General features: G+C 39.1%; 1 protein-coding gene across 1 annotated transcript in view; it reads left to right on the top strand.

Moving 5' to 3' along the window:
- Positions 1-5,683: 5,683 nt before the first annotated feature.
- The window catches only part of LOC127628389 (plexin-A2-like), a 212,101-nt gene continuing 196,351 nt past the window's right edge, over positions 5,684-21,433 (top strand). Inside the window, exons 1-2 of the mRNA XM_052105112.1 lie at positions 5,684-6,886; positions 12,116-12,298. Of these exons, the coding sequence (XP_051961072.1) occupies positions 5,684-6,886; positions 12,116-12,298 (1,386 nt within the window). The remainder of the gene's footprint in view (positions 6,887-12,115; positions 12,299-21,433) is intronic.

The following is a 21,433-nucleotide window of genomic DNA, read 5'->3' as shown; positions in this document are numbered from 1 at the left end:
TCCTTCATGCAGTGGATTGGATAATTAACTCCCTGGGATACATTCAGACGAAACAGGGCCCCCCCTTTTTATTTATTTTGAGGGGGAAACAGGTCTCTGCCGCCCATTGAAAACTGCATTTACATAAATTGCATTTTTTCCCTTGATGTACTTTTCTCTGTGTTCATCTGAAAAATAGACTGGGAAGGGTAGAGAAATTGCCCCATTCACTTCCATTGAAAGTACCTCACTGTTACCTTGATTTTTGTTATTATAAAAAAAAAGGAGGATACAATATATATATAAATATTTTTATACAAAAAGGTGACATAAAAGTAGTGACTGAGACTACCATATTTATGAGACAATTATGAAAAAAAAAAACATTTTGGGGTGAACTACCCCAAGTTTCCCATTTGTAATTTCACACAATCGAATAATCAACAGCCCGAGATGAGTCCAGCCAACACTCAAACTCTTGTTTTCCGAGTCCTGTCCAAGAGAACCCTAAAAGCAGAGTACAAGGCAAAAAAGTCCCTGAGTAAGACAGAGAAGACCAACGGGAAGCCATGTGGTCAGTGAGAGAGTAATCCATCCCTGCTTCACACTGTGTAATTTCCCCATGGGGGAATGGATGTGCTCGATGCTGGGAGCTGGCACAGAAAGAGACAGCCATTTCTGGTGCAGTCAGAGCTCCCGCAGAGAGAAAGAAATTATAAATATCACTACACTGCCATGACACCCCGCTCTCACAAAGCCACTCATTATCACCACCAGAGAATGTCAAGGAAGAAATAAAAACTAATAGACTAACCTCTGCTACTAATCGTTTTTTAGACACACTCCCACAAAGTGCTGTATCCCTAAAGGAAAATTAAACTTTCTATTTTTAACTCGCAAAACGGCATCACAGATAAGGCTCTGCACTGCCAAGTGAACAGTCCTTTCAAATGTGTCAACTTTCCAAACTTTCTTTGGTTTCTTTTCCAACTGCTTGATTTTAGTATGCTAAGTTTCCTTTACTCCTCGCCGGTATGACCATTAATATGTATTTAACCATTTAGATTACATGCTCAAAGATTAGTTATTATTGGGAATGGTGGATTAGTCCCTAGTGTGAAATTCCAAAGTGCCATTTTTTTTCACTCCACAACAATTAATAGGATTTTCCGCCATAACGGGATTGTAGTTTGGGTTCATTATCTGTGGCAGTACAATTGCTGTAAATATGAATTTAAAAGATCAAACAACTTTGGCTCTATTGTTAAGTAGCTTATAGAAGGAGGGAAATTATGACAAGGCACACAGCGAGGGAGGGCGGGTGCTTGCGATGCTCTGGTATCCATAGCCTGAGCCCCTGAGCAATGCTTTCTCTATACAGAGATCAGCCCTTGGAGCTGAAAATTACCCTTCTGTCCATTGATCAGTGCTAGGAACTGTAGAGCGTCTCTGCTGAATCACAATATAGCGTTACTCTTTCATCACCACCGACCCAATTTGAATGTCTGTATGCTAACCCTAATATATAGCATGGCTCATACTGTAGTTCCAGAGATTAGCTAGCTAACACAATGTCACTGGTAGGGCTCTGTATTGGCAAACCAATCATTGAGACCAACATTGCCAGGCCAGCACATCCTAATGGCACCACCCTAGCATGTAAAGATGAGCTAACCACACAGAGTTAGTCACAAGACCATTGTGTGTTTATGCAGCAGGAGCCGTTAACCCTAACATGTTGTTTGTTTTGCCTATCTGTTCATTAATGAAAACAACAGTTTTCCTGTACTGTAATCACAGACTCCGGATTCACTGGAAGGCTGTGGTTTTCCTGTGCTTTCAGCCTGCAAACTCACATTTAGCTCTGTATTGATATCACTAGCCATGTATTCAGATATAACACAAATTCTGTCTTATAGCAAATTATGTGCCCTCTTTTTGGAGCTTTATCCAGTTGGATACCGGAGAGTAAAAGATACCATTGTGGCCTGAAAAGTCAGCTCTGTGCCAGTGCATATTTCATCCGAGGAATCTTTTAGAGGAATAGCCTTGAATTTGCCATGGTTCGCAAGAGATTACAATGCTAAATTTGGAACCCATTTTAACAGCACTGTATCCCGGAGGTCTATTTAATGTAAATGTGATGAGCGGATTATAACCCAGGGATGGATTTTCACATGATAAAACGACACTCGGTGGAACCATGTGCTGATGCTCAGTCAGATGGAAATCAAATACCACTCAGTGGCCCAATAGACTACTAGTGAGGTTTTTTAGTTAGAGAACTGTCACTTTTAATGCAGAGTACCTTCTTTCCAGTGAATTAATAAAACATAAAACGGCATTTAACTTTTTCGGCTAACGTCACCAACACTTTTTTCAACAATCCCTCCCCTGAAAGCACTTTTCGTATAGTGACCCCTTTTCATGATCCATTAACTCTTTTGGATAAAAGTCCAGTCCTAAATCTTTTTTTCTGTTGCATATCTTGTTTTACGTAGATTTTCACCACATCACGTTTTGTATACTGGGTTGCGAATTCCATTTCATGTTGAATTTTTAGATATTTTGTACTTTGTTCAACTGTGTTAGCAGCCCATAATTCCATGTTTATGTCTCTCATTTACACTGGAATTTTGTTTTACTTACCAATATTTAAAAAAATGATATCTAGTGCTGCATACTTTGGTAAAAATTATGTTAGGAAATGGAAAACATAGTTTTTACAACTTGAAACGTATTGGTGATAAGGCAACCACCACTTAGTGTTTAGGTTATTTCTGTAGGGCAACAGTAAGAATAAGGCAGAGGAATATTAAATAAATATATGAACACATAAATAGTGTCCATTTCAGGTTGTGTTTTGGGCAGTTTTTTGTGTGAGTTAATCCCCAGTGTGCAATAACTGTGTGTCTTTTTTACATTGCATTTTGAGCTAACGCAGATGCAACTCCACCACAAATCAAACCCAACTCGTGTTTGGGGCAGAACATTGAGCTCAAAAGCCCTGTAGTTTGCGGTTGTGAAGTCATAATGGTTATGCTAATGATGCAACTGTTCCCTTTCCACTGTTGCACTGTATGAATGTAAATAACTGCCATGGTGAAATACAGCTCCTGCCAAAATGCCTGTGCTGCCGTCTCTACAATACAGATGCCTGTTCTGGCACATTGGTGTGACGAACCCATGATTCACAGGTGCAAACATTGACATGGTAATCTCTTCCGAGAGACAAGTGTAAAAGACTGACTTCAAACAATAAAAGGAAACTAAGTGGCGAATTAGTCTCATCTATTCAGTTCTATGGCCGGTCTGCATAATGAGGAGTGTCCTGTCAAGCATCGCAGAAAAGAGGGGAAAAGACAAAGCATAATAAACAACGCCTATTGCTTCTGTTTCTGACAGCACCACTGCTAAACTTTGAACAGTCGTTATTTACACCATTCGGCCCCCTCTTCAGTGCAGCTGTCACTAAGACATTAAAAGCGCATTGAGCCAGCGGTCAGCAGATGGGATGGAGAGAAAAAGAGAGGGATTTTTAAGAAAAATCCTTGATTGAAAATAATTATCATTAAAAAAATGTAATTGATTAATCAGATTTTTACTTGTAAAGTCATGCAACATAAACAGAATATAAAAAAATGCCACGGTTACTTAGAGCAGAGGCTTTCAATTAAAACTATCCCAAATGCAACGTGATACAATTGGTAGATCTTGAAATTTTTTTGACTATAAAAAGTTCTTCTTCATCATGGCTCTATGGCCTGTTAAATTCCTCTTATTGAATCAGCATCATAGATTTAGCTTGTCTTATCACAATTCTTGATTGATTCAGTTATTAATTGTAAATAATCAACAAACAAATTATTGCTAAAAACCTTAGGTGGGTGTTCCCAAGAATAAAGCCATATAAGATAAGGCCACTGATGGTTGTAGATAAAGAGAGGAGTAGGCAAGTTCTTGAAGGTGACGCCAATAGGCCAGAAGTCTGCAGAAAGTAGCTTGCTCAGCAGATGCCTGATGACACCTCCAGGGGAACGTGCTTTGCACATCCAGCAAGTGTGAACTCACACAAAACAGCAGCATGAAGGGCAAAACCAAGCCTGGGCCTGGGTTTTACAACTTTCTTTACAGCTATGCTAATGGAAATTCATGCTTGTCTAAGGTGGTATTTTCAGCAGGGAAAAATATGTATGGTATGGTGGACAAAAAAAACCCCAGGAATATCAGAGTTCTGATGGAAATGTACTCGAACCAAAGTGCTGTTTGTAAATCCGCTCACGTCTTTTACCTATGATAACTTTGTCCCTTTAGCCTCTGAATGCAAATCACGTAGCAACGAACAATAGCTTCTGTATCCTGACATGTTCCAGCAAACTGGTAAAGCACTGCTCACTTCAAACTCACCCCCCATGTTGGACCTAATTACAATTGTTGAACTGCTTTGCTTAATCATATGTAATTCTCTGATGCATAGGCATTGCCTGCACTTGTTAGCCCCCCGTGCACCTTGGACTGATAATGCATGCAAAATCAAACAGAAAAAAATAGGAACGGAAATATGGTGAATGTGGTCAGACAGCGGATATTGTCTCTAATGGCTGCCTTATTCATTTAGGGATGATTGCACTAGTGCCAATGATTACTCCCTCCAGGACTTAATGGTGTCAAAGGGATACAAAAAAGGGAAGAGAGAAAACAGATGAACAGAATTGGAAGGCATAATTAATGGATTCAGATCCTGTTAAACAGCCCCCTGACTGAGCAGAAAGTAAAAACAGGGTGCATGGAACCGGCACCCAATTTGTACACACTTTGTTGTAATAATAAGTTCCAGGCCTCCTTCATGCAGTGGATTGGATAATTAACTCCCTGGGATACATTCAGACGAAACAGGGCCCCCCCTTTTTATTTATTTTGAGGGGGAAACAGGTCTCTGCCGCCCATTGAAAACTGCATTTACATAAATTGCATTTTTTCCCTTGATGTACTTTTCTCTGTGTTCATCTGAAAAATAGACTGGGAAGGGTAGAGAAAAAAAAACATATGATGTGAATTGAAAGGACAATGTTAAAAATTGTAATAAATAAGCTACTTTTCTTAGAAAATTAAACAACCAAGTGGTTAAAAGGGAATCATTTTAGAAAGATTAGTCACCTATTCACAAATGCTTTTTCTGTCATAGTTTCCTTTATCTTTACTCTGGCATTGACAAAACAGACATTCCTCTAGAGACCTTTGACTTAATGCTGTTCTTAGAAACTGCTGTCTCAGAGTACAAACAAACAGCGTTACTCAGGTCAGGCTAATTTCCGTCACTAAGATGCGCCTCACCTTCCTGCATTGTGTTATCCAACCTGACAACTCCTTTGGAAAGTGAAGATAAACCTTTCCTGCCATTGTCTTAAAGTGCAGCCACCCCCTCCTCTTTTAACACTGGGCTAGTAGAACCTTTACTGAGGGCCTCAGTTTGGTGAATGAGCTGCAATTTCCATTGTCTGTTTCCTTTTGGCTTATACTTGAGTGTGGATGCTCTGACACTGATTTATTTCCTCTCTCTTTCTCTCTTTCAGAAACATGTGAAGACTCTGGTGAGGTACCGAGCAACCAAGTTAACCTTCACACTACGAGGAGGAAGGTTTTGTCGTCGGATATTCTTTTACGATCTTCCTTTTATCCCGTCACCTCGCGGGTCCCTCGGATCATGGGGGGACAGCAGGCTTCACAGAGGACTTTGAAACAATGCTGTGCACAGGGTTCCACGGTGTCCTTGGCTGTCTTTTTGTTAGTCTTAACCTTGCCAGTAGTGTTTAGTGAACTGTCTTATACAACATTTCACCCTGAGCACCGAGAATGGGCCTTTAACCACTTGACTGTTCACAAGACAACAGGAGCACTCTATATTGGTGCTGTCAATCGCATCTACAAGTTATCAGGCAACCTAACACTCCTAGTTTCCCATGACACTGGTCCAGAAGATGACAACAAGGCCTGCTACCCACCATTGATCGTTCAGCCATGCACTGAACCACTGGTTTCTACCAGCAACATCAACAAACTTTTGCTTATCGACTACTCCCAGAACCGGCTGCTTGCTTGTGGGAGCCTGTACCAAGGTGTATGCAAACTGCTACGGTTGGACGACCTCTTCATTCTAGTGGAGCCCTCTCACAAAAAAGAGCACTACCTCTCTAGTGTGAACCAGACAGGAACCATGTATGGAGTCATTGTGCCATCTCAGGGTAAGGATGGGACGCTCTTCATTGGTACAGCTGTGGACGGAAAACAAGATTACTTTCCGACTATATCCAGCCGTAAACTTCCAGGTGACCCGGAGTCTTCTGCTATGCTGGACTATGAGCTCCACACTGACTTTGTCTCATCGCTCATCAAGATCCCCTCAGATACGCTGGCATTGGTCTCTCACTTTGATATCTACTACATCTATGGCTTTGCCAGTGGCAATTTCGTCTACTTTCTGACCGTGCAACCAGAGACACCAGAGAACAGCATGTCTTCCAGTGGGCCCTCAAATGACCTGTTTTACACCTCCCGCATTGTCCGGCTCTGCAAAGATGACCACAAATTCCACTCCTACGTGTCGCTACCAATAGGTTGTGTCCGAAATAGAGTAGAGTACCGTCTTTTGCAGGCAGCCTACCTGGGCAAGCCTGGGCGAGTGCTTGCGGGATCCCTCAACATTAGCGCTCAGGATGATGTGCTTTTTGCTGTCTTTTCCAAAGGTCAGAAACAGTACCACCACCCACTGGACGACTCTGCCCTCTGCGTCTTTTCCATCCGGGACATCAATGCTCGTATCAAAGAGCGCATGCAGTCCTGCTATCAGGGAGAGGGAAACCTGGAGCTCAACTGGCTGTTGGGAAAGGATGTACCTTGTACCAAAGCGGTGAGCATTTTTCACTTTCATTCTAGAAGTAGAATTTTAAACCCTGATCATAGATACTATTTCTAAATGGTGTTACTTTAATTGCACTTTAATTATTTAAAAACTGAATATCAAGCTCTCTGTCTGTAAATTTTGTTTGCTTGGTACGATATAAATTTCTTGCATTTTTCTAAGAAACTGCCGGTTCCCATGCCTGCATTTGCTCACCAGAAAATCTCAGCAGATCAAAATAGTCAGATGGGGATACTAATTTTATGTTTCCCTGGACACGAAGATAGGATCAGTATAATAATGTTTATGTAGCTGATTGTTGTTCTGAATGATCCATCTTTCACTCTTCAGAGTGTAACAAGATACTATCCAAGCAAGCCTGCTGAACCCCATGACCTTTGGTATTGAATATTAGGGAACATGGTTAGGGTTAGTCCAAACATACACACATTCTCAAACAAATCCTACGAAAGGAATCGGAAACTATTCCTGTCAACTTGTTTTTTGTTTTTCAAAATATTTTTAATCTAACTGTAATTATGGCTAATTGTTAGGCACTGATAGCCTGGCAGGCTAAGTGGCCACATTCAATTAAACTGAAATAGTATATAGTGACTTCAATTAGAAATAACAATCAAAGTGCTAATATTCCCCTTGAGAGCAATTCAAATAAACAGTTTTGACTAGACAGAGTGAAATATTTAAAGACAGCGATGGAGAAGAAGGGGGCTATGAATAAGATAGAAAGTGAGGGTACATGCGATCTTAGGGGCCGTTCACATGGAAAAAAGTTTTTGCATCCATTTGCACTATTAGACAGAGATCTGCATTTTTGCAGTGTCTCGTGCTGGAACAGCACTTTTTTAGACGCCATGATTTATACAAATAGAAAACAACATTAAATAAATTCAGTGTCATTTTTGTATTTTTTGTTTCTTTTACAAGTTTCGGTCCTCGGAGACCATAGTTCTTAGAGTCTGATATTTAATGACAAAACACTGGTACGTGGTTCCCTCCAGAGTATCCTTCATTAGCTTCAGTGAATTCACCATTAGCATGAAGTCAGAGGTGATTGTCACTCAGAGAAAAAACATTATTGAGTGTCTGAGCAGGGTGGTCCTCATAGTAGCAGACTTCACTCTGGACCCATTAAGGGCCCTAGAGGATCCCCCATATGACCCCAGAGGCCTTCAGTAGCTTATGATGTCAGCCAGCCCTCCTCTGTGTTTTTCTAGGCCTCATTAAAAACATAGCTCCTGCTCCTGCTTTTTTTCTACTGGTCTTGTAGGAATGTGTCAAGACTGGAATATAAAAACAAAAGGATATATGCACCATAAAAACTCCCAAAATTCTCAAGAAAGCTATGATGTTTAACATTTTACACAGGCAGGTCTGTAGATATGAACAGTGAAGTCTATAATCCCACACATATCACACTACACCAGGAAGTATGTAGAGAACTCAGCACCCTCTTATTGCCACAGCTTTTGTTTTTCTACCCACTTTTCAAGACCAGTAGGAGTATGAAAATATTTTTACAACTAAATATATACTTTTCAGACATTTTAGTGTGGTACTCAAAGCTCCTTTATACCATAAAATAATGTTAGACCTCCCCATCTGTGATGTTTTTGTTTAATTTCCTGTCAGCTATTTCAGGCTATTTGTGATCACTGGAAACATGGCATTTGCACAGAATTCTCTACAGCTTTGTCTTTAAAGGTGAAAAGTACAATTTCTCAATATCCATGGATAACTGTAAGTAATCCATTCCTAGGTTGATTTCCCTGAAAGGTGTAAACACTGTTGCAATATCAAAACAGTCAGACCAGTCTGATATAACATCACTGGCTCAGCAAATGGCATGAGTTTGGGTGGGATTAACTTTTTGAGCAACTAGTGGCTGAGAGAGGGAGTGTTCTGACTCCCTGACTGTTCTGATTTTGCCTTCTGACCCTGAGTGTTTCACGGGGCTAGGACACGTACCGGCACTAATACAAGTATATATGGGCTGCCCAGTGAATGCGGACCATGATTGACAGGCAGAAAGTCTTCTTATTATCTAAACAAACGATCTGACCACAGACATATTTTCCCCTGCTGTTAACCCAGCCTTGGTCTGTTACAGAGACAGGTGTGATATTCCATGACACCTAAATTAGTGGTATCTAAAAGGTAATAGAGGTGTTTTCTGCATGTCGTTTCATAAAATAATCCCTTAAATCACCTTTAAAGGGATAGTTCACACAAAAATGTAAATTCTGTCATCATTTACTGACCTCCTCACAAAAGATGCAATATGAAACCCTCAGTCACCATTCACTCTAAATGTATGGGGGGGGGGATGCTTGCTCCAGTGTCTCTCCTGTTGAAAAGCATAGAAAGCTGAACTAAGAGACACAGGAAGATAGTAGTCATAAGCCAAGAAGACTGAATGAATGATTTATTACACATCCCTGCTGCCGCTGTCTCGCTGCCTGGCCAACCTGCTCACTCTTGCACATCCAGCCTTTGATGCTGTTCACTCATTCAGCTGGTGTTGCGTTTCATTAGGCAGCCTGATCAAGCCTATCGCAGCTCAAGTTTGGGTAATGATCTAAAGAGGACACTCTATTGATCAGGTTGCCTTTAAGAGGACAACCCTTGTCCAGATTTGTGTATGGAACAATAACCCCTACCCGAAACAGCAGTCATGGGGAATGGGTTCCGGTGCTAGATACATCCATCCATCCAAAAACCCTGAACTCTCTTTTAGCCTGATTTGAGCTAAAGAAGCCAAATTTATGATATGTTTGTAATATTTCATTTGTGATTTGACATGCGTTATGTTATGTTAGTTAACAATTTTGAATAATTCTATCTTTCCTCTTTAAAGGAGGTAGTCACTATTCCTGCATGACTAAAAAAAAATAGCTGCTCAAGGGGTAAACCAACATAGACGCCACATGGACATATTTGCTCTACAAAGATCTTTGCATACAAACGTATTTAAACCCTGTTAACAAAGTCCACAGCAAACAAAGAAAGTTTTTTATCTATGCAAAACAATCAGATCTGAAAATCTCAGTGGCAGGTTTTTCATTTGGAAAATAAAAGAAAATATGATGGAGGAGTGGGCCGAGGTCTGCCGAGTACAAGGCATTTACATCTTTGTGTTATTGCTGTCCCTCAGCTTTTGAAGGGCTGGAAGGCATTACAGATTTTATAGAGAGCCTGTAGTCTGCCGGGATAATATTAAAGGGCTGTGGATTGCCAAGGATGAGCATTGCTGCGTTCAGCATCATGACTGAGCATGCAGTACCCATCTCTCTTGCTCTACATGGCACTTTGAGGCCAGTGTCAGTCACAAACTCCGATGACCTGAATCTAAGCGCGCAGAATATTGTAACTCACCGTCCCAACTCAAATGGGAATTGATAGCAGCCCATGCCTGCATGTGACATGAAAAATGGGCCGTAGATCCTCCCATTAGATTGTAAATGTTTAAAAGCTTCAATCACTTTAGTGTATGATTGTGTGCATGTGTGTGTGTCTGACTGAGAGAAGGAGACACAAGGAAGGAGGAAGATGAAGGTAAAACATATTGAACATAGTGAACCAACGAAACATAGTCAACCATCATGTTTTCTCAGGTGAAGCTGGTTGATCAAGTAAATCATGCCTGGTTATAGGGATGGCTCCCCCAAAAATGAAATGTCTTAATTTACTCACCCTCATTTTGTTCAAAACCCATATGACTGACTTTCTATCATGGGACACAAAAGTAGATGTTAGGCAGAATTTTAGCCTCAGTCACAATTCACATTTGTTGCACGCTTTCACCTGCTAGTATCTATAATACAACATATATTAATTTGGTTCACCAGCTTTTGCTGGTCTTTTCAGCAGGGCTGTCTCGTCTAAGTGTGTGTGAATGCATTTTCATCCCATGCTGAGGTGAGATACACTATTCTCATAGCACAGGGTAATGAGGCAGTCAGAGAGCCCAGCAGGGCTCACCAGAGCAAGGCGAGAACATGTCTGTCCTAAACAGAAAACCAAGCGTCTGGCTGGGGAATCCACACTCAATAGTCTGGTTATTGTCTCCTCTCCACAAGTGAGCAAGAGTCAGTATTCTCTAGCATTGTGTGTTGACATACACCTTAAACTACCCAGCTGGTTATTTGGATCAGTTGATTGAATCAGTCTGAACCAGAGTATCACAGTCATTCAGTCAGTGTTTAGGTTAGTGTTAACATGATCATGGGAAAGCTGGGAAATATCAGGCATGGTCTGATGATCATTTTGTAGTGAAATTCTTTTGGTGAGTTCAATATTTAATTTTTAGAAATCCTTATCCAGTATTCAGGACTGGACATGTCATGGAAATTCATTGGTCAAAAAGTGTGTGAACTCTGTATGGAAGTTCACTCAATAATTTGTTCATACTTAAAACAGTCTAATGCAAAATAGTTGCATCCTTTGGAAAAAAAAAAAAGTTTGGATAATTGTCTTGTAAAAAATAAATAAATAATAAAAAAAAGTTAATAATTGGTAGATAGATAGATAGATAGATAGATAGATAGATAGATAGATAGAAATAGAGATAGATAGATAGATAGATAGATAGATAGATAGATAGATAGATAGATAGATAGATAGATAGATAGATAGATAGATAGAAATAGAGAAAGATAGATAGATAGATAGATAGATAGATAGATAGATAGATAGATAGATAGATAGATAGAAATAGAGATAGATAGATAGATAGATAGATAGATAGATAGATAGATAGATAGATAGATAGATAGAAATAGAGAAAGATAGATAGATAGATAGATAGATAGATAGATAGATAGATAGATAGATAGATAGATAGATAGATAGATAGATAGATAGATAGATAGATAGATAAACCTTACTAAACTGTGTTAGACTATAAATCTATAAATGTCATTATACTTCTCAAGTAAATGTATCTTGTTTAAAAGATGTTTAGATATTTTTATGGGAAACAAGACAAATATTCAGAATTTAAAAAAAATAAAACATTGTATTTTTAGCAGTGCACTTGACCACATAACAACAAGCTGGTGTTGGGTCAGATGGAATTTGCTTACGAACTGCTTCTCTGTATTATAATCAGTGCAACCTTTTTTCCCTTCCTACTGATGTCTGTATAAACAACCAATCTGACCTTGACTTTTTGATTCAAAGCAAACTGCTGACTATAAGATGACCTTTCTCCTCCTGTAGCCTGTGCCTATTGATGACTCCTTCTGTGGTTTGGACATCAACCAGCCCCTTGGCGGCTCTCAGCTGGTGACCGGACACACACTGTATACAGAAACCAGGGATCGCATGACCTCTGTGACCTCCTACGTCTACAACGGCTACTGCGTGGCTTTTGTTGGCACCAAGAGTGGGCGGCTGAAAATGGTGAGTCCTGAACACAGGCGTTGTTTTTCTTCTGTGCTGGTTTGTACATCAAAACTTTCAATTTTGAATTTGGCTTTGACTGGCGTGTCCTCTTCTCTGAGAAGCTCTAAGGTTTATAGAGCTGGTTTACAGTGTGCTAAAGGGACAGTTGAATCAAATATGAAACTTCTGTCATCATTTACACATCCTTATGTTGTTTCTTTACCCGTATGACTTTTTTCTTCTGTAAAAAAACATAAGGAGTTGTTAGGCAGATGTTTCATTTTTGGATGAACTATCCCTTTATCCTCAGCTACAAGTAAACATTGTTGTTCACAAACAGCGTGTTACATTAGTTATTAATGGTGTCCATTGCTCTACTTTGAACTGTTGAACTGTCCTCATTTAAAAGTATGGATGGAAGTAAGAACCAGAAAGTTTTCTCCTACATAAATATTTAATATCTTTTTGTAGGATTCTTCTGGTTCTTTTCACTCTCAGTCCATAATGGGTAGCTTAAGGTGACCTCAGGGTTTCCCGCCTACCTACCTAGTCTATTCATTTTAATAGGTGTCTTCTCAGACAAACCAAAGAAATGGATGTTAGACACAGACAGAGTCTGGAAACCCTTGATAGTGGCATTAAGAATGGGACACTGCCGAGGTTAAGGGTTATTAGATGCATAATTAGAGTATTTTTCATGGAGATAATGTGGTGTTAAAAATCCCCTTTTGGTTAGAAATGCTAGCTTGATTGACATGAAGCCCTCAGTCGACATCTAGAACTTAAAGTCAACATCAAACGGCTTGGGATGTCCCAATACCGCTGTTTAGAGAATGAGTGTCAGTACCAAAACCATATTTTTGAATTCCATATCAACAGTTTATTTAAATATTAGCATCAAATGGTGTCTAAATAAACCAATTCATTAAAACTTTAATCAAACGATAATATAAATAATATTATTTTATCAAATGAAGTGCTTATATATGGAACCTCATAGCAAAACTTACACAATAAGTGTAAGTTACAAGACTGTAAATATGGTCGATTTCATGTTGACTATTTGATCAATTTGTGTCCAGTGGTTGGTTATAAGGTTGCTTGGTAAAGTTTTACCTGACAAGCTGTACTGAGTTGCCCTTTCAGGAAGTTTTGACATGTTAGCATGTAGCTAACAGAACTGCTGTTGTGGTTGCAAAATTGGACTACCTCTATAGACAACTATGAAGATGACTAGGGGTCTTTCAGCTGCTTTTGGGACTCACACCCCCTGGGGCAAAGCTACTGCTCTGACTGACATGACAGGCCCTGTTAGATTAGCAGGAACTGGCATGCCCACCTCCTTTCCTCACCTCAGAGCAGCTGCAAGAGACACCAAAGGGTTGAAGAGAGAGAGAGACAGAGAGAGAGAGAGAGAGAGAGAGATAGCCCTGGTCTTTTCAAATGTTGGGTTTGTCTCTCATTCCCACCTGCCCTCTTACAAACACACACAAATAACAGCTGCCTTCCCAGGCACCAGGGAGAACGGACAATGTCAAAATGTCAAATCCAGCCTTTGTTTCGTGCCAGTAACACAGCATCATCCAAATTGTGTCTCGCTCCTTGATTAATTAATTTATAATTGAATCAGCAGTGCAATCAGGAAGTGGCATCAGAGGCATTCACGTTCTGTAATCGTCTTGTTTTAGTGACTTATTAATTAATGTTATTTCTTTTTTCTCGGTTAGTAAAATTCAATTAGGCCAAGAGCGCCATGCTCTCCGAATTTTCACGTTTCTCTAGCATCAAGGTGTTTTTTTTGTTTTTGTTTTTGTCACCATTCTGAGTAAATTCTAGAGACTGTTGTGCGTGTAAATCCCAGGAGATCAGCAGTTGCAGAAATACTCAAACCAACCCGTCTGGCACAAAAATCATCCATGCGATTATCTAATCAACCAATTGTGTGGCAGTGGTGCAGTGCATAAAATCAGGCAGATATGGGTTAAGAGCTTCAGTTAATGTTCACATTAACCAACAGAATGGGGAAAATTTTGATCTCAGTGATTTGGAACATGGTACGATTGTTGATGCCAGATGGGCTGATTTGAGTATGCTATACTGAGATGCGGGTTGGGGCTGTTTTGGATGCATGAGGGGGACCTAATATTAGGCATGTGGTTTTAATGTTGTGGAAGTATAATACCTGTGTGTATGTGTGTATATATATATATATATATATATATATATATATATATATATATATTATTTTTTATTTTTATTATTATTATTATTATTATATTTTTTTTTGCAGTGCAGTACATATATACAATGACATCCCACCTTGACCTTTTGACCTTGGCTATTCTAAAGCTATGCTCAACCAGTTGTTCTACAAGAACATGCATATATGGCCATTCATGCTTGTTGCCACAGAAACACTGAAATTAAAGAGGATTTACCATAGATGGAAAGACTGAGTACAGAGTATCATACTACAGTCTTTGAAAACCCTGAGAATCTGGCCACATCTGCACAGGGCATAACAGTGTCGGAGGAAGAGAATGGCAGCCTTGTGAGAGTTTGTGTGTTTTGGAAAGGTTGGGGAGATATTGCTGCGATATAGAGATATAGAGATTATCTCTTGGAGGACACACAAATGAACACAGAGAGTTCAGGAAACTGGTCAAATTGTGTTGATAAGCCTCAATCTGCCTGTGAAGTACAGAGAATCTGGCTGATATTTGTGATATAACACAATTTAATATGATAGTAAATGACGTACATAAAAATACTTAAATTTAAAATCACTTTTACTTTATATTCACTTTTAGCATTATATACTGTACTGTATATAATGATATTAATACTGTAAAAACTTCTGTATACAGTTCAAATTGACTGTTTTAAAGTACTAATAATAGTAATAATGAGAATCTCATGAGATGATTTTCATGATAATTAAAAATATTTCCCCTAATTCTCATGAACAAAATATATATAAAAAAATTAATTCTAATTACTGTAATGTGAGTATATATGCAAATAAAGTTACTCTAAGACAGTCATGAGAATCACCATTGAAAATAAAGGAAATTGCATAAAAATTACTCAAAAGTAATACAAACAGATGCATTACAGTAATTACACTTTTGAGGTAAATTTGTTAAATTGCCATTTAAAATAAAGTCATAATATCAATACATTTAATGGTCCTTAAAAAAGTGTTGTCTTAATGCAAAATACAATTTGACCTGGACATGTTTTGTGAAATTCCCCCATATGGAGTTGAGCTTTGCTTCAACCTTTGAAGAGTCGGTTGCATGATCTGCCTATTGCTACCCTTCACCTGCAAGAGGAGGGGGAGAGAAATGGGGAAGGAGAAAGAGAGAGAAGCTGAACGGTGGGAAGAGACTGATGAAATGTGAAATTTAGTTCAGCTGAAGAAACCGAGCTTGCACTGCTGCCTGTAATTGGATTGGCTCCTTTCCCAAAGAGCAAACCCACCACTCTCTATTGCCACTTTTTCATTTTCTCTTGGTCTCTCTCTCACACCCACACAATTCTCCATTCAGTCCATACAGCCTCCTGCTGTAGACTTGCTTGCTTTAAGTTGCATGCTGTCCGAGCTCTCTCCGAGCTCACTGTCTCTCTCTGTGGCCTGGTAAAGAGAGGTTATTCCTGCAGCATTGGCTCCTGTAGTTGGACCAATAAAATGCCACTGTCCAAATTCCACCAGAATAAGTTAAACTGCACTAGCATTAGCCATTTTCACAACCCTGTAATTTTGAATGCAAATCAGAATGAAGCAAAGTGAAAAACAATGGCATTCACTGTCCGTATCACAAGTGAATCTGTTTTCAGCCATTTATTTAGATGCTGCTATAGAATCTGATTGTAGTAAGCAAATGTATATTCAAAGAGAAAATATACCGTTTAACAATTCTAATGTTTAGTCAAGTCGAGTCAACATTTATTTATAGAGCCCATTTAAAAACAACAGAAGTTGACCCAAAGTGCTTTACAGATCAAACAATCAAAATAAAGAGTGATATAAAAACAGATTGATTTTAAGTTAAATTTAACACATAATAAAATAAATAAAATAACTTAAATACAACATCATGTATTTATCCATTTCAAACTATTCAATGATCTATTCAAAAGATACAGAATATAAATATGTTTTAAAGAAGAATTAAAAATGGCTAACGATAAAGTTAACCTCACATGGAAAGGTAGACTATTCCATAGATTAGGACCTATCATAGAAAAGGCACGGTCACCCTTAGATCTATAGCGGCAACGAGGAACCCTCAATAGAAGTTGATCAGAAGACCACTCTGGTTGGGGAATAAGGGTGTAGAAGGTCACTGGTATATTGGGGCGTGAGACCAGATAGTGCCTTGAAGACAAAAGTCCTCATGGTGGCGTAGTGACTCGCTTCAATCCGGGTGGCGGAGGATGAATCTCAGCTGCCTCCGCATCTGAGACTGTCAACCCTAGCATCTTATCACGTGACTCGTTGAGCGTGTTACCATGGAGACATAGCTCACGTTGCGGCCCATGCCATCCATCGCGGCATCTACGCACAACTCACCAAGCACCCCACCGAGACCGAACCACATTATAGCAATCACAAGGAGGTTACCCCGTGTGACTCTAACCTCCCTAGCAACTGGTCCAATTTGGTTGCTTAGGAGACTTGGCTGGAGTCACTCAGCATGCCCTGGGATTCAAACTCACGAACTCCAAGGGTGGTAGCCAATGTCATTTACCACTGAGCTACCCAAAACCGGGGAAATGTGATCCCTCTTTCTTGACCCTGTTAAAAGCCTAGCTATAGCAACTGATAATGCATTTTGGGGCAGACCAATGTACAATGAGTTACATTAGTCTAACCTTGATGTAATAAGTGAGTGGATCACAATTTCCAAGTCTATATGGGAAAGAAAATGTTTTATCTTAGCAATTGATCTCAGGTGGAAAAAGCTACCCTTGACAACAGCACTTTAAACACTCCAATACTCCTCACATGATCTTGTACATTCGATGACAGAGGACATAACTGGGCAACCAGGCCAGGTAAGGAGGGCATGGAGGAACCTAAAATCAGGATTTCGGTTTTGCATTTTGCATTTAATTGAAAGAAATTGTTTGGAATAATTGTTGTATATGGTCGGATCCCAAAAAGTTTTCTTTAACAAAGGATGCAGAATTGCATGTTTAAAACTACTTGAACTCCACTTGCTAATGAGCTGTTAATTATAGCTGTCACAGTGGAACTGATAGTCATGAAAACTTTTTTAAGAAGGTGTGGAGAAAGAATATACAGCTTGTAACTGGAACACTTCATCTTAGATACTACATCTGCTAACTGTGCTGATGAAACTGGTTCAAAGTGAGTCAGGGAGCTGGACGGGGAATCTATTAGTAGTTGTGAAGGTACAATCGCACCTTTTATCTGGTACATTTTGTGAGTAAAGAAGTATAAAAATCTTTCTCAGGCTTCTTGTGTGGTGTCCAGAAAAGCATTTCTAGTTGGGTTTAAAACAGAATCAATTGTTTTGAACAATAGTTTTGGTCAATTTGCGTTATCAGAGATTAATGTAGAGAAAACCTTTAAATACGCTCTGATAGTTCGTTAACCTCTTACCAATCCTGTAAAATTAGCCAGCAGTCAGAATTACTGTAAGTGCTACTGATTTTGAGTAATAGAAGTTTGAACACAATGAAATAGAATTTTCTTTTTCCGCCTGAAATTTTTTTTTGCATACAGATGCCTGCAGATGACTATAACTTGTAGCTATTAGCTTGAGAACACAATGGGATCACAGCATGAATCCTTACCTAGTCCAGGTTCAAATGTTATAACAATATCATAAAAAAATGAATATTTTACACATGTTTTTCTAAGGGTACACCCAGGCGTTTTACAAAAGTGCCTTTTGGATACTCCAAAAGGTCACTTTGGAAACCTAGGACAAAAAGGCTGCAACTTTTGAGCGCTTCAACGTACAGTCATAATTGTGGGCTCTAATGAAAGATGACACTTAGAGCTATCATATTCCATATCCAGATCCACTATTAGTTTTGCTGACACAGAGTAACTGATGCATAAACACATTAGAGTGCCTTTTCCCTTCTTGAAACTAAATGTTGTGCATATAAAAGAGTCAAAACTAGTGCTATGGTGGACAATTTGTTTATATAAAAAATACACAACAAACTATTTACATTAATTTTTACATAAAGTATTTACAAACCATTATAAAATTGTACATGTTTCTAGCAACATGCCAGTCATTGTAGCAGTCACATTTGTGTACAAAGCACATAGGCACAACACAGGAGAGTACTTCACTGGTGTCTTTGCATGACACTGCCTGCACTTCAGACGACCAGCGGTGCAAGATTTGGTGATGTGCAACAGCCTGTGATGTGCTCTTCGTGGAGCAGGAGATACGGGTCTGGCTGTGGATTGAGACCCCAACTCTGCCATGCTCCTCAGCAAGGGTCTCTCTGAAAGCCCTCCTCTCTTGATGAGGTGCTGTCCTGCTGCTCCACTTTATGTGGCCGCTTGCTGAGTGGGGGAGAATAAATAAATGTAATTTACAAAGCTAGACACAACTTCTCCATCTTTTCTGTATTCTATATATATATATATATATATATATATATATATATATATATATATATATATTAGTTTTTCTTTTCGAGTGTGTAAAATGTATTATTGTATGTATATTTACTGTAAATACTGTATACTTTGCCAATGTACTATGGAACAAAGAGATGGGCCTACACCTCCCCATGAATTCAGCACTGTAACAAATAGATGGCCCTACACCTCCCCACCTCCCGCATTGTAACAAATAGACTCTCAAACACAACATATATTCTTATTTTCAACTTATATTTATTGATTTATTTACTATATATATATATATATATATATATATATATATATATATATATATATATATATATATTACAGTAAATATACAAAACATCTATATATCATGTCAATAGATCTGAAACAAACAATGAACTAAAAACACGCACAAACGGTTCAAACACTCACTGAGGAAACACAGGACAAAGGGTAATTACAAAATGTGTATTCATTATTCAAACTAAAGCTTATTTATGCGGAATATACAGTAATATATGTTATAAACACAAGAAAACACTTACTTGTCCAGAGCCGTGTCTCATCTCTCCATCTGCCTCTGAATCATCTGTATTGTTTTCAGAAATTTCATCTCCAAACTCAGAATTTTGACAATGAATGCCTTCTTATATCACATCCTGGGGTGAAAATCCTGTTTTTCAGCGTCCGTTTCACCATATTTAAATCGCCAAATGTGTAAACAGTTCCAAAGCAGCTCTGCATGCATTTACGCACGGAGGCGTACAGCAGGGGTAAACTCGAGGAAACTTTGCGCACAGGAATAACAGAGCCGTCCTGTAATCGTTCCACTAAAGCCGCATATCACTGTTTTCAGAATTTCATTGGCTATACGATGCGTCAGTCATTTCCACTCTTCAATGTAATTGGTTTGATCAGTAAACAAAGGAAAGTGGGTATGCCCTTACACTCGACACAGATGGTGGTTGGGTATTGAAGGCTGTGGACAGGACATGGAAGCTCCTATTGGGTCAAATGAGGTGTCAATCGAAAGGCCAGAGTGCGTGCTTCCATTTTGATACCGGATATAGGAAATGTTTACATCTGAACTGAAGTTATTACCGGTAATATGTGAAAGATTAGGCACAGCTGCCAGGTGCTTTGAAATGATGCAACAAGAGTCTGTGGATATTTATTGATGTAATACTGTGATTTGGACTAAACATTTTACTTGATTTGATCATTTGGACATTTGACAATGAAACAACACCGTTTTTGTCGGGAAGTTATGGCTCAGTGTACAACTATGAGGCATCATAGGTGAGTTGCCTAAATTTTGTTATTGGTTGTTTATATGTTGGTGGTCTGACAAAGATATAGATTGTACCTGCTGTTGTGATTGTATCTTAAAATGGTTTATATCAATAGAAAATCAAGAAATGTAGCTTTCCAAAGATATGTGGCATGTGTACCAATGTAACACACAGCTGTTTTGTTTATCGCATACTTTTATTTTGTACATTTAAGGGCCCGTCCGCGGGCCTAGATTTCCATGGTGTTAAACACTCCTTTAAAATGTCATAAGATACCTGAAGGTTGTCTCATTTCCACTTGCGCTCAGCTTTTCTGCACTGTTGTCTGAGATTGCAGGTGACATTACCAAGTCTAAAAGTACAAGATTTATTAAAAGCTTCAACCAATGATTCAGTGTTGAGTCCAGTTAAGACATCATCTGTGAAATGCGTTAGATACAATTCTGAAAAGAGATTGGCAGTAGATGAGTGAATGGACCATGAGTGATGTAAGGGCTGAGAAAAAGTAGGGAGAGGACAAGTAGACAGGCTCAAACATTTTTGAATAATGGTCAGAAATACCAATATCTAAAACTTCTAAGTTGGATACAGAAAGACCATAAGACAACACAAGATCTAATGTATGACCCATATGGTGAGTTGGACCAGTGACATGTTGTACAAACTTAAAGACTCAGTAAATAAATTAATTTACCAGAGGTTTTGATGGACAGCATACATGAATGTTAAAAGAATCAGGAGTCTGTCACCACGATACACCAGTCCAGAGAGAAAATGGTTCTTTATGAATTCCTTATGAAATCTGGGAGGTCTGTGCACAAGAAGCAGGACCCAAGATGTCAATCTTTAATATTAGGACCAGACTATCGATGGACATACTGGGGTCAATGCACAATTCCAAGAGCAATGCAATAGTGCAAAACTCCACCTGACAAAAGGGCAGAGGAATTCAAACACCGTAAATCCAGAGATGAGTATAATAAAACCATATCGGAATAAAGATGATTGAATGAACTTGCGAACAAGCAGGGAGCTCTCCGCTGAATCTGGCAAGGGCCAACAGAAAAACTCCAACTCAAGCCCCAATGGACGTCGACGATGGACATCGAATCAAGCAGCCAATTTAAGACTGCACATAGCAGTCCCAGCGAAGACCATCAGTGAGAGCAGCGGTGTTAATTTCCTTTAAGGTAGTAATCCAGTCAGACGTGAGGTGTAGTGTAGATTTCAAAC

This window comes from Xyrauchen texanus, chromosome 35, assembly GCF_025860055.1.
Source record: "Xyrauchen texanus isolate HMW12.3.18 chromosome 35, RBS_HiC_50CHRs, whole genome shotgun sequence".
NCBI classification, from domain to species: Eukaryota; Metazoa; Chordata; class Actinopteri; order Cypriniformes; family Catostomidae; genus Xyrauchen; species Xyrauchen texanus.
The sequence above is the reverse complement of the archived record's forward strand: the minus strand, read 5'-3'. Positions and strand labels throughout refer to the sequence as shown.